The sequence below is a fragment of the Thalassophryne amazonica genome, chromosome 2 (assembly GCF_902500255.1).
Source record: "Thalassophryne amazonica chromosome 2, fThaAma1.1, whole genome shotgun sequence".
In the NCBI taxonomy this organism is placed as follows: domain Eukaryota; kingdom Metazoa; phylum Chordata; class Actinopteri; order Batrachoidiformes; family Batrachoididae; genus Thalassophryne; species Thalassophryne amazonica.
The window spans coordinates 133,002,437-133,015,169 of NC_047104.1; the positions used below are offsets into that span (position 1 = coordinate 133,002,437).

The 12,733-nt window shown below is 39.7% G+C and overlaps 1 protein-coding gene across 1 annotated transcript; it reads right to left on the minus strand.

Moving 5' to 3' along the window:
• Window positions 1-2,564: 2,564 nt before the first annotated feature.
• Window positions 2,565-12,498, minus strand: LOC117530808 (retinaldehyde-binding protein 1-like). The gene is made up of 7 exons (XM_034193745.1): window positions 12,467-12,498; window positions 11,835-11,963; window positions 8,431-8,635; window positions 6,452-6,630; window positions 6,204-6,362; window positions 3,234-3,344; window positions 2,565-2,790 (listed from the first exon to the last, which is right to left on the minus strand). The coding sequence occupies exons 1-7, from the start codon at window positions 12,473-12,475 to the stop codon at window positions 2,644-2,646; spliced, it is 939 nt and encodes a 312-aa protein (XP_034049636.1). The 5' UTR covers window positions 12,476-12,498; the 3' UTR covers window positions 2,565-2,643.
• Between the last annotated feature and the right edge of the window lie 235 nt (window positions 12,499-12,733).

Genomic DNA, 12,733 nt, shown 5'->3' on the forward strand with positions numbered 1-12,733 from the left:
GTTTTAGACTTGCTTACTGGTTCACAGGGAGGAGTTTGTGTTCTGCTGAACACAACATGCTGTACTTTCATCCCAGACTCCATTCATTCAGTGGATGTGCAGGACGCATTGGAAGAGCTGAATAAACTTCGTGATGCAATGCATAAAGACACCCTAGCCGTGAACCGGTGAAATCCCTGGTCCTGGTTGACTTCAGGACCATGGTGGCAGTTACTATTGAAAATGGTGACACCAGTTATTATAGTCCTAATTCTGATTGGAGTTTGCATGTGTTGTGTGATCCCTTGTATCAAAACAATGGTTGGCAAAATGGTGTCAAATACATTTGTACAGTGTAATCTGGCTTTCCAACAAACTATGCCAAAATGTCAAACATTGAAACAGTCAGACCTTAGTGGAGAAAACTATAATGACTGTGTTGAGAATTATGATGATATTGAAAAGCTCACAACTCCAGTTCAAGCTTGAACTGTTGACATGATGCGTTAACACACTCTTAGCCTATGAAGCTTTAGCTGAAAATGTAATAACACAAGTGGTTAAAGTGGACAAATTTTCTATTGAAGTGTGTTTTGGACATGACAAACTTATGTAAATAAACGATAAACAGGGAGGATTATGTCAAGGATTATGTCATCACTGCTCCACGCCCCATTCCAGCTGGATTCGCCCCTGTTTTGGCGTTTGAGCACAAAGAATGGGTAACATTTATTTATGCAGAAAACATGACCAGATTTACAGGTAAAGTTTTATTGCGTTTTCACATCATGTGGTCCTCATAAAGAGAGTTTAGGTGCATTTGAGTGGAAAATAGTGTTAGTTGTTGACGTGTCGCGGAGGATCAGCTGTTTTTAATGAGCAGATACGGAGTGGCTCAGCTCAGAATTCTAAATAAAGGAGAAAAAAAGCATAAAAATGTCTTTGTAAAGCTCAGTGCAGGTGTGCTGTTGTCACCGCAGTTTAAGATGTGAGGACGAGTCGTAGCTGCTGCAGAAAACCACGGATGAAAAGCTCACAGCTCGCTTAAAGTGAGCAGTTCAGTCGAAACCCGACCTCCTGCCCATGAACCAAATTTAATGCTGCTATCGACCCACAGTGCAAAAATAATAGTAACGCACAGTGACTTGGAGAAGTAACTTTAATCTGATTACTGATTTGGAAAGATTAACGCGTTAAATTACTCGTTACTAAAAAAGTGGTTAGATTAGAGTAACGCGTTACCGGCATCACTGCTTTAGACTCTGTGCTGTAGGTCTTCCAGATATTGCACCTAGAGTTGAGTTGAAGCAGTAAGATATACCAAGACCATGGGAAAGTATGGTAAATACGAATGCCAAGAGCATGCTCTGCTAAAAACTGAGATACAATAGATGGAGTCTAGCAAGGGAAGCCACCACCGTGATAATGCTGAAGATGTTACAAACTACACTGGTTGTGACTGGAGAGACTGCAGGAAACATTTGCCCTCAGCTTCACCAGTCATAGCCACACGGTAGAACAGCACAAAGAAAGACCTTGTTAAAAGGTGTGAGTTTGGCTACGAACTTGGGCCTAGTAGATAGACCCCTGGGCATAGGGGAGTGGCACAATTTGTAGTCTAATTTAGGGTGCATTAGTAGAAAAGCATGAACTCTCCTGCCAATTAATGCCCAAATGTGCTTGGATCCATGCGTATGCACACTTTGATACATCTGACTTATTTTTGTGCGTACGACAGTTTTTGGGTTTTAGTGTACGTCAGGTTTCAGTAGGAAATCCACGCAAGTCTTTGTACATGAGGCACCGAGTCACTAAAAGTATGAATTTTAGTCTTCATCCAGAATTGCAAACCCAGACATTGATTCCTTGCTCAGGTTCTCAAATACTGCAAAGTATCTACTGATTAAGTTAAGATCTCAGCATCGTCTGCAAAGTCAAGGTCAGTAAACCTTTCCTCACCAACAAAAACGACCAAAGTCACTGGTTTCTACAACCCTACCCAACACTGGTCCATGTAAGCACTGAACAGTGTAAGAGTCGGAACACAGTAATATGTAAGCTAGTTTGGTCAGTTTTATTAACCACGTTTTTTGGATGACTACTGAAAAGTGACATGATTGTTTTGCTAAATTCTTGTGTAGCAATTTACAGTTTAAAAAATGACAATTTATAATGGAAAACATTGCAATGTAAACATGTTTTTCAATCTGAAACATAATCTGATATCACAGTTTCGTATTCACTATGTTTGCACTTAGTGTTGAAATATTAGACATAAGGCTGCTGTGAAAAAAACATTGCGGTCCATACAACTCTTTTTTCCATAAAATTCTAAAGATACAGGATCCATACTTGGCACCAGACTTTTAATTTGTTATGAATTTGATTCTGTTTTGAAATGCAACCAACACTAAATCATACTTGACCTGACCTCTTTCTAGTTGTGACCTATATCACATTGTGACCTATATATCACATTGTCAACTGTTGTTTTCTCTCTGCTCTTATAAGAACCTAACAGTCCACACAGACATGCCATGCTGGGAATAAAAAAAAAACTAAGTACTGGGCCACTATTCTATTTTCTACATGTCCATTTTGTTTTTGGCCCCTGTATGTTATTCATGTGAATGGAGGACTGTCTCACGTTTGGACAGCAGGCTTTCAGAGAGCAGTATCTTCAGAGCCAAAGAGCTGGCTGGTGATGGTCTGGTAGTCGGCAATCGAAGCTTTCCCATCAAAAGCTGGAGGCAGGATGTCCGCATCAAACTCCTTGAAGTAGTTCTCCAGATTGTCTCCATGAATGTAGACCTGAGGGACATTGTTGGACATCATCATGCTATAATTTGAGAAATGTTTGCTCTACAACTGCCGTGCTTGGGCTAAATTCCACCAAACTTCCAGTGTGCATGTAGGCTGACCCCAGAATTGCTCTCAAGAGGTTTGTTTTGGCAAAGGTCAATGTCATTGGGGTCTAAGGTCAAATTAAGGTTTTTTTGTCTGATGTCTATCAAACTTGGCAAAAAATGGAGGTGGGTTCTGGAATTAACTAGGAGAGGTCAAATTTGCCAATCATTGGGGTCCAGGTCAAAATTGAATCTTTTCACTTTGATTTGCACTGTTACCGTCTTCATGCCCATGGGTGCTATTAGCTCATTTAGGGAAAGTGATTAGAAGAACTTTTCACAAACTGATGATGACTTTAAATTGACAGTTTGATCTCCAGAATCACCCTTTCACCCCTCCATATATACCCTGTCCAGAAGCTTGCTCTTCATGAAGGGTTTCACAACGTTGTAGGTAGTGGTGAAGTACCAGGGCTGGTGGGTAACATGGACTGCCTTGAAACGGGCGGGGAAGGAATCCTGTGCACAAGCACATGGAAAGCATCATGAATCAAAGGGAAACACCAGGAATGTACAATCTACGCTCTATTTACATGGGGGGTCATATTTTCATTTGCAACAAAAATATATATTTAAACAACATTATTGATTTAGAATGCAAACGCATCATGAGCTCACCATGGAATTAATGTAAAGGCACAGGGCAACTTAAAAATACTCAGAGGAAAGAGTTTCTTGTTCTTACAGAACAGGCAAGAACATAGAAGTATGCAGTAGCATGGAGAGGATCCCTGTGCATGTAGACATGCACATGTTTACATCGCTAAAGGCAGAGTTTTTAAAATGACTGATTATACAGTCAGCTACTTCCCTTAGCCTAGCTGTCCTCCCCAGGCGCAGCTCTTCACTACAACGCATCTGGAAAGTATTCACAGCGCTTCACGTTTTCCACATTTTGTCATGTTACAGCTTTATTCCAAAATAGAGTAAATTCATTGTTTTCCCTCAACATTCTACTCACAACACCCGATCATGACAACATGAAAGAAGCTTTTTTGAATTTTTTGCAACTCCACCCCAGGAGCAATATGGGGATTAAGGATAATACCCAAAAGACTTTTAGTGTCTGAGGGGGAATTGAACCAAGGATCCTCTGGTTACAAGCCTGCCAGTGTAACCTCCAGGGAACCACCTCCTCAGGTTCTGTCTTCACAAATAGCTGGTTAAATTGGAAAAAGAAATTATTTGTCTTGTGTGACATGAAATAGGTTTTCTCAATTACAGGTTTACACTTTTCTTAGTGACACCCTGATGAAGACTGGTGAGCTGTACCACATCGGTATTTGGCCTTTGCTCATTTTATTAAAATGTTTTTTGACTTTTAACTTTTGAAATACTTTTAAATGCCTCAGATTTTTTTAAAGACTGCCATTTTTATTCACTTATCTTTTCATGAGGTGGACAGTTACTGTTTGGTGTACAACCCCTGGCAAAAATTATGGAATCACCGGCCTCGGAGGATGTTCATTCAGTTGTTTAATTTTGTAGAAAAAAAGCAGATCACAGACATGACACAAAACTAAAGTCATTTCAAATGGCAACTTTCTGGCTTTAAGAAACACTATAAGAAATCAAGAAAAAAGATTGTGGCAGTCAGTAACGGTTACTTTTTTAGACCAAGCAGAGGAAAAAAATATGGACTCACTCAATTCTGAGGAATAAATTATGGAATCACCCTGTAAATTTCCATCCCCAAAACTAACACCTGCATCAAATCACATCTGCTTGTTGACATTGACCCTATGTCATGAAATTGACCCTATGTGTCTTTTTGCAAGGAATGTTTTCACAGTTTTTGCTCTATGGCAAGATGCATTATCTTCTTGAAAAATGATTTCATCATCCTTAAACATCAGAAAAGTGTCCAAAATATCAACGTAAACTTGTGCATTTATTGATGATGTAATGACAGCCATCTCCCCAGTGCCTTTACCTGACATGCAGCCCCATATCATCAATGACTGTGGAAATTTACATGTTCTCTTCAGGCAGTCATCTTTATAAATCTCATTGGAACGGCACCAACAAAAGTTCCAGCATCATCACCTTACCCAATGCAGATTCGAGATTCATCACTGAATATGACTTTCATCCAGTCATCCACAGTCCACGATTGCTTTTCTTTAGCCCATTGTAACCTTGTTTTTTTCTGTTTAGGTGTTGATGGCTTTCGTTTAGCTTTTCTGTATGTAAATCCCATTTCCTTTAGGCTGTTTCTTACAGTTCGGTCACAGACGTTGACTCCAGTTTCCTCCCATTTGTTCCTCATTTGTTTTGTTGTGCATTTTCGATTTTTGAGACATATTGCTTTAAGTTTTCTGTCTTGACGCTTTGATGTCTTCCTTGGTCTACCAGTATGTTTGCCTTTAACAACCTTCCCATGTTGTTTGTATTTGGTCCAGAGTTTAGACACAGCTGACTGTGAACAACCAACATCTTTTGCAACACTGCGTGATGATTTACCCTCTTTTAAGAGTTTGATAATCCTCTCCTTTGTTTCAACTGACATCTCTCATGTTGGAGCCATGATTCATGTCAGTCCACTTGGTGCAACAGCTCTCCAAGGTTTGATCACTCCTTTTTAGATGCAGACTAAGAAGCAGATGTGATTTGATGCAGGTGTTAGTTTTGGGGATGAAAATTTACAGGGTGATTCCATAATTTATTCCTCAGAATTGAGTGAGTCCATATTTTTTTCCTCTGCTTGGTCTAAAAAAGTAGCCCTTACTGACTGCCACAATCTTTTTTTCTTGATTTCTTATAGTGTTTCTTAAAGCCAGAAAGTTGCCATTTGAAATTACTTTAGTTTTGTGTCATGTCTGTGATCTGCTTTTTTTCTACAAAATTAAACAACTGAATGAACATCCTCCGAGGCCGGTGATTCCATAATTTTTGCCAGGGGTTGTACTTTACAGATTTATTATCCTGAAAGAAAGAAGCAAGTAAGCAAACAAACAAACAAAAAACCTTCCTAGTCCAAAATTCTATAAATAAAATTTGAAAGTCTTTCATTGGGTGAAAATCTATTAAACATAATGTGACAGATGTCATTGATACTGCTAATCTGTTGCGCTTGCAGAGATCTCGTACTGTAGTCTGTGGACACTGCCTGTCCTGTGAAGTGAATATTAAATTATATCAAGACACAGAAACCTGTGTCCTGTAGTTTAGATAGTTCCAAAACGTAAAGTCTTTTATTGATACTGAGCCTATAATTTGGACTGCCCATTCAATTTAAGGAGTTAGAAGCTTCATTTAATGTTAAGATGTTTAGTAAATACCCTCCAAGCTCAAAGCAGACATTTCTTGAGGACTGACCTGCAGCATGTCCACCATCTTCTTCAGTTCCGCTGGTTTAATTCCAGAGGCATGCTGCATGGTAAAGCCTTTGAAATTCTCAATCAGGACAAAGCCATTGATCTGGGTCTCATCATTCTCAAGCAACTTCTCAAGGATCACACAGTATGCCCTTAAAATCTGTGATTCAAAGGAATTACTTTTAAAAAGAAGTTGTAGGTAGAACGGTTTCAGTTTTTGCAGGACTGCTCACTTCATTTAAGCTATACCTCATCAAAGGTGATCTCATCCAGGTCCCAGTTCTCAATGTTAAAGAGAAGAACAATGTGGCCGTATTTGTCTCTGGTGGGAAGAATGAGAGGGTAGCCCAACTCAATGGTGCTGCGGACCGCCTCAGGGGTCAGGTTCTCAAACAGCTCAGGATACTCCATCCTGAAGTGGATGTATCCTAAGAGAGTCCACAATTGAAAACCCATCACAATGGTAATATCAAATATAACTCAATGCTAAAATACACTCAGCTGTATGAGCATGTAGAATGAGACCCTTTGACCCCTTAGAATAGGTCAAGGTTACCCATCTTTGAACTTGTCCAAGGCTTGTGTCCCAAGAATGCTCCCTGTGAATTTGAAGACCCTGGCATTAATAGGACTGGAGTTATGTTGAGCACAGACAGACGGAGGGATGCAAAGTCTTTGCAATACCGATGGTCATATTTTGGCCTCAGGTAAACATAGGGTGAAGCTTGGTGACTTTTTGCAGTTCCTGCAGCTGCTATTGTAGTGTCAATATTGAAGTTATTATTCACAAATGTCAATAATCACAACTAGGAGTGAATTTTTTAGTAAAGTTACTAACTGGTGAGCAGCTCAACCTTAAGCACATTAACAGAATACATTATTTGTTTGCAATTGTAGTAAGGGTCAATCCAGACTGGAATATATGCCTACTAGTTTGGTTTGTGTGGGATTCCAGTTTGGCTGATAGTTGATTGAGAAAAAGTCTCATGATCCAAAGGTTTGGAGTTCAGGGTCTCACAAGACATGATAAAATATCGTCTTAGTAACAACTGGTGTTGCTGACGGGATCAGCAGTTATATGTACAGCTTCACGCTGGAGTGGCACAGAGAAGGATTTTCTTAAAAAGATGTGAAATTTCAGATTTATAAAATCACCCTTCTGTGATTTTATTCCTTATTGATTGATGTAAATGTAGTACAAAGCATATTCAGTGAGTAGAAAAAAAAATCATGCATCCATGACCTGACGTATCTGAAGAAAGGTGAGTTTAAAAGTTTTTTTAATAGAATCAACAATTACAAATCATACAATGTTCAGAATTGGTTCTGATATTTGGTTCATTGGTTTGGATTATGTTCTGATCAACTCAAGTCTGAAATAAAGTCTCATCTTCTTAAATTGTTTTCACACTGCAAATGTACTGTAGCATGGTTCAGTTTAATCTGGACTAAGACCACCTCTTTTGGTCGGGCCACATTTTGGTCCTCACTGTGTTCGTGGGAGCTTTCACACCTGCTGTTTTGGTTTAGATGAAACTGAAAAGATGAAACTGAAACGGTTTTGTGTGCATCAAAAATAATAACTTAATCTTTATATTTAAAATAAATTGCTCCCATCACAACTTTTTTGGAATGTGTTGCAGGCCTTAAATGTAGAAATGGATGTTTATTAATAAATGAAATTAAGTTGACCAGACAAAACAGGAAATATCTTGGTTTCAATGAAGCAGAAATCAAAGTAAATGTAAGGATCACTGCATTTTGTTTTTGTTGTTTGTTAGTTTTTATTTGCAGCTTACCTCTTGTGCCATCTTTGTCTGATTTGGGGTTGTGTGTTGCAAGGAAGCACAAGGCATAAGAGTGCCAAGCAGCTTACTTTGTAAACTGACTGCTCTCATAGACCAGTTCAGTCAGAATGAGTTCTATGACATTCCTGCACCAAGCTGTGGCTTCATAAGTAAACTTGCTGCTGTCCTATTTGGACACAAAGGACGCCTTTGTCCTGGGACATCCCAATTACTGAACACATGCTTCCCTGTTTGGACAGGATTATGCAAAACAGAAACACAAAGAGGTCTGAACCTCAATTACTCAACCTAATGGGAAAAAAAAGATCTGCAGAAGGTTCAACATGCTGTGCTGTCATACATGTACAGAAGAACCATCACGGACATCGCTGGTGTACAGTTAGACTGAAGACCACAGGGAGGGAAGCTCCTCACACTCACCCTTCATAAGGTCATGTGATCGAACAACATCAAACTTGCGTGCTCTGAGAAACCTCAGCAGCAGAGAGTCGGGTTTGTCCTCAAAGTACTCCAGCACCACTTTGGCCAGGTCGTCTCCCTCCGCTGCCCTCTCCTTCATCATAACCCGCAGGTCTTTCAGTGAGGACATCTTCTTCTCATCTGTCTCGTTCAGCTCATCTTTCGCCTGTACGGTCATGAAAACAGTTTATTTTTGCATGTATTACGCCATCGGGTCTGGTAGAACATCCTGTAGAATTGCAAGCTTGATTATTCTGAACATGTATTCAGCCATCAATAGATACCTACCAGGTCTGTCCGTGGGATTTTTAACCATGTTGAGGCAACGCTAAGATGAGGGTGCACATGTGACACACACCACAGGGGCACCTCACATTTACATTTTTATGAGAGAATTTTATCATTTCGTCCTTAGAAGCTAAGACACACAGAGGATCGTTCAACCTTAGGAGAGGACTGCGTGTCACTCAAACGATTTTACTTATTTTTTGAGGACTCAAAACCATTTCAGCGGTTCTCCACAATGCTGAATGGTTTTACTGTTTTCAGACACCAATGGAGGCCATTTCCTGCAACTTCATGAACCCATTTTAACCAAGTGGACCACTCAGATCATTTAATACAAAACACTATATAAAACTCCAAATTTTGTTCTCTGGAAGTGTCTCCAGAAGTGTCAAGGGTGGTGACATGGTGGCTTAATGGTTAGCACTGTTGCCTCACAGCAAGAAGGTTGGGGGTTTGCTTCCTAATTGGTACTTTCTGTGTGGAATTTGCATATTCTCTGCGTATTTGCACAGGTCCCCTCCGGGTGCTCTGGCTTCCTCCCACTTCCTCAGACCTGTAGGTTAGCCGAACTGATGACTCTAAATTGACTGTAGGTGTGCATGCGTGTATGTGTTGTCTGTCTCTTGCGCCTTACGACTGCTGGGATAGACTCCAGCTCCCCCCCCAACCAGATCCTTGTTAGAGTAAGCACGTATAGAAAATTAATGAATGAAAAAAGTGAAAAATAGTATTTCCTCTGGGTTGATTCCAGACATCTTTCTCCTGTTGCAGCTGTGCATGCCCATTCGCCCTATTGAGGTTTCAAATCCCGCAAAATCTTGTAAAACTTCAGAGAGTTCGCCGTGCTGCGAGATGTCAGTAACATTGAGAACTGCATTGAGACGCTCTGATCAGGCTGAACTTTAACCGCTGCACATGGACAACACCATTAACATCACAACATAAAACTCTTTGTATATTGTGCATAAAACTCTCATATGATCTGAGTTTTTAGATGTTATGTGAGAAGCTCATGTTGTTTCTCCGTTATTTTCAGTGGGAGTTGCTGTAAGGTGAGATTGCTTCCTGTTCATGTCGTTCTTGGCCTTTACAACAGCATTTGTCCTGTTTGTTCCAGAGCAATATATATAAAATGTCTGAAATTCGGTTTGCCTTTATTAAATTCCACGCATGTTAAACGTAGTAGACACAGATTATTTGGAATATTTGTTTTAGCAAATTTTCAGGGTCTCATGCAGCAGTCTCTTATTAAAGTGATGAGAAGCATAAAAAAAATTACATTTTAGTAGGATAATGTTCATTTGCAATTGTTGTCATGTGGATTCTCTATGTTGTTTTGACTACAGTGACTCTCTGGTGTGCAAGGGATTATGGAATACCTCAAGCACTGTTGAGTGCTTCTGCTTCAGTTGTCTCTCCACATCAGATGATTGTATATTTTGCCATATTTTGATGATTGTATACAATGAACTCCGGTTCAAGTGGCGACCTATTGTCTGCTCCTGATGTATACATGTAAGGGCCTTTTCATGTACCCATGTCCAGCAGTGGGTGTTAACACACCGAGGTGCAACGTGTATTCAATCCAGGCAAAGGTTTCAATTCAATTTCAATTTAATTAGCTTATAATGCACCAAATCACAACAAAAGCCGTCTCAAGGCGCCTCACATGGTGGAACAATTCAACATAAAATTTAAATAAATAATTAAAAATGAATTTAAAAAATTCAAATACATAATTAAAAACAGAAGTAAAAGAATAAAACAGATAAAAAATAAAAACTATTCATAAGAAAGAGAATAAAAATGGGTTTTCAGTCTTGACCTAAAAATGTCCACAGACTCCGACTGCCTCACGGTCGCAGGAAGACTGTTCCACAGGGTGGGTGCATGATGAGAAAAGGCTCTTTGACCTCCTGACTTTTTCTTCACCCTGGGAACACAGAGAAGTCCCGCATCCTGCAACCGCAAAGCCCAGGCCGGCACGTAAAGTTCCACCAGATCAGCCAGATAAGATGGCGCCAGTCCATGAACAACTTGTAAGTCAATAACAAAACCTTAAAATCTGCTCTCACAGAGACAGGGAGCCAGTGTAAAGATACCAAAATGGGTGTGATATGTTCAGACCTTCTGCTATGTCTCAAAACTTTTCAGGGCTTCAGGGCTCTTTCATGTCTCCCACATACTGCCTGAGTCTCACTGTCCTTCCTTTGTTCATGAAAACAAAATATTTCCTGCGCTGTTGTTTATCAACTTGTATAAATGCTGTACATCTGGAAAATAAAGCTATTCTATTCTCTTCTAACACACAAACCTCCACTGTGTGTTGACTGCTTTCTTCCTCCGCTGTGTTTAGCACACTGGAGGATGTGTAGGGGTTTCATGTTCAGCGGTGTGCCGTCACTAGGCAACGCCACACTTCCACACCGATGCATCAGACCGGAGCTTCCACCGCCGGCACTCCTGGCGTGAGCTGCCACATCGGTAACACTGATGTGATAACGCTACAGTGTCAGAAATAGCAGATCAACAGTGTGTCATGATATGGTCACATGGGTGAAACACCTCCATAGAGAAGGATCAGAAGGACTTGCATTGTGCATTTGTGGATTTAGAGAAAACTTATGACATGCTGTCAAGAGAAGAGTTGCAGTATTGAATGAGGAAGCCTGAAGTGTCAGTGAAAGGACAGTGTGACAGCCTTTAGATGTACAACAGGAATGACCAACAAGAATAAATGTGTTTTCACCAGAGCTCTGAAGAATTTCTAAAAAACACATTTCATATTTTTGGTTTAGAGCCACATTATTTCTCTGTAGTACTCTAGACATGCATTTGTAACATATTCAGAATGCCGAGATTGTTCTGAACATTTTGATGTGCAACACATGGGCATTATACTAAAATAAATAAAGTATCTTATAAGGGGAATTACAGAAAGTATGGTAAAATCAAGTAAATACTCTTGCACAACAGAGAGTTAATAGCCCGAATTCACTAAGATTTAAGATTATTATAAGATAATACACACGCTAATCAATTCTGTTCTTGGTGTAGTTCAATTGATGAATTATTACCTTGAGCACAGTGTGGCCGGGCAGTTTGAGGCACGGTCCAAATACTGGCCCGTGATCCTTCACGGTCAAATGCTCCAGTTTGGATCTCATGGCCTGCTCCTCCTCTGACACCACACGGAAAGTTCCAGTCTGCACAAAAGATGAGTCCAGACAACACTCATCCACACTGAAAAAAGTGAAACACAGTGCACTTCATTCAAAGTCTAATGGAAAATTGTGGTTTCCAGTTTAAATCTGCTGGAATCACTTTACAAAATCATAAATATACATTGTGAGAAACTAAAAAAATTAGCTGTAACAAATTACATCAATTTTGTTGATTAAAGGTGATCCAAAGTAGCATTTTTTTTTCAGTGCATCCACTGTGGGAAATCACGTACTATAAGAGCAAAGTCAAAACAGAAGCAGAATTATACAGGACCGTGTAAACGTTATAGACACCATACAGTTTGAATAAAAGTAGCATACTTTTGATAATGTTTTTGTTTTATTTATGGATATTATAATAATAATAATAATAATAATAATAATAATAATAAAAACACCCCCCCCCCCCCTCCAAGAGCTGATATTTTTGAGTCTGGTCCAAAGGAGGTATAAAGAGGGCAATCTTAAACATGAAATGACCTCACCGTCGCCATGGTCACAGCAGCGTCACTAAACACTGTGGAAAGATTTAGAACCAGTAAAGCATCACCATGTCAACACAACTAAGTTTATAAGTATTTCATCAAGTTACTGGCATTTACCTCATCTACATGCAGTGGAGACGTCCGATCTAAAGAGCTGCAGAAAAACAGTTAAAAATGCAATCAGCACTGCCAAAGGGCCAAACACAACGCTCTCACAATGCAACAAACATCTGCTAACAGCTAACAAATTGTCATGTGAAAACAGAA

What these genes read in the sequence shown, in the direction of transcription:
- LOC117530808 (XM_034193745.1), bottom strand. An exon ending in AGATGGTGGACATGCTGCAG is followed by an intron (nt 3,345 to 6,203) that starts GTCAGTCCTCAA and finishes GCTTGTGCACAG; the next exon opens with GATTCCTTCCCCGCCCGTTT. An exon ending in AGAGCAAGCTTCTGGACAGG is followed by an intron (nt 2,791 to 3,233) that starts GTATATATGGAG and finishes AATGTCCCTCAG; the next exon opens with GTCTACATTCATGGAGACAA.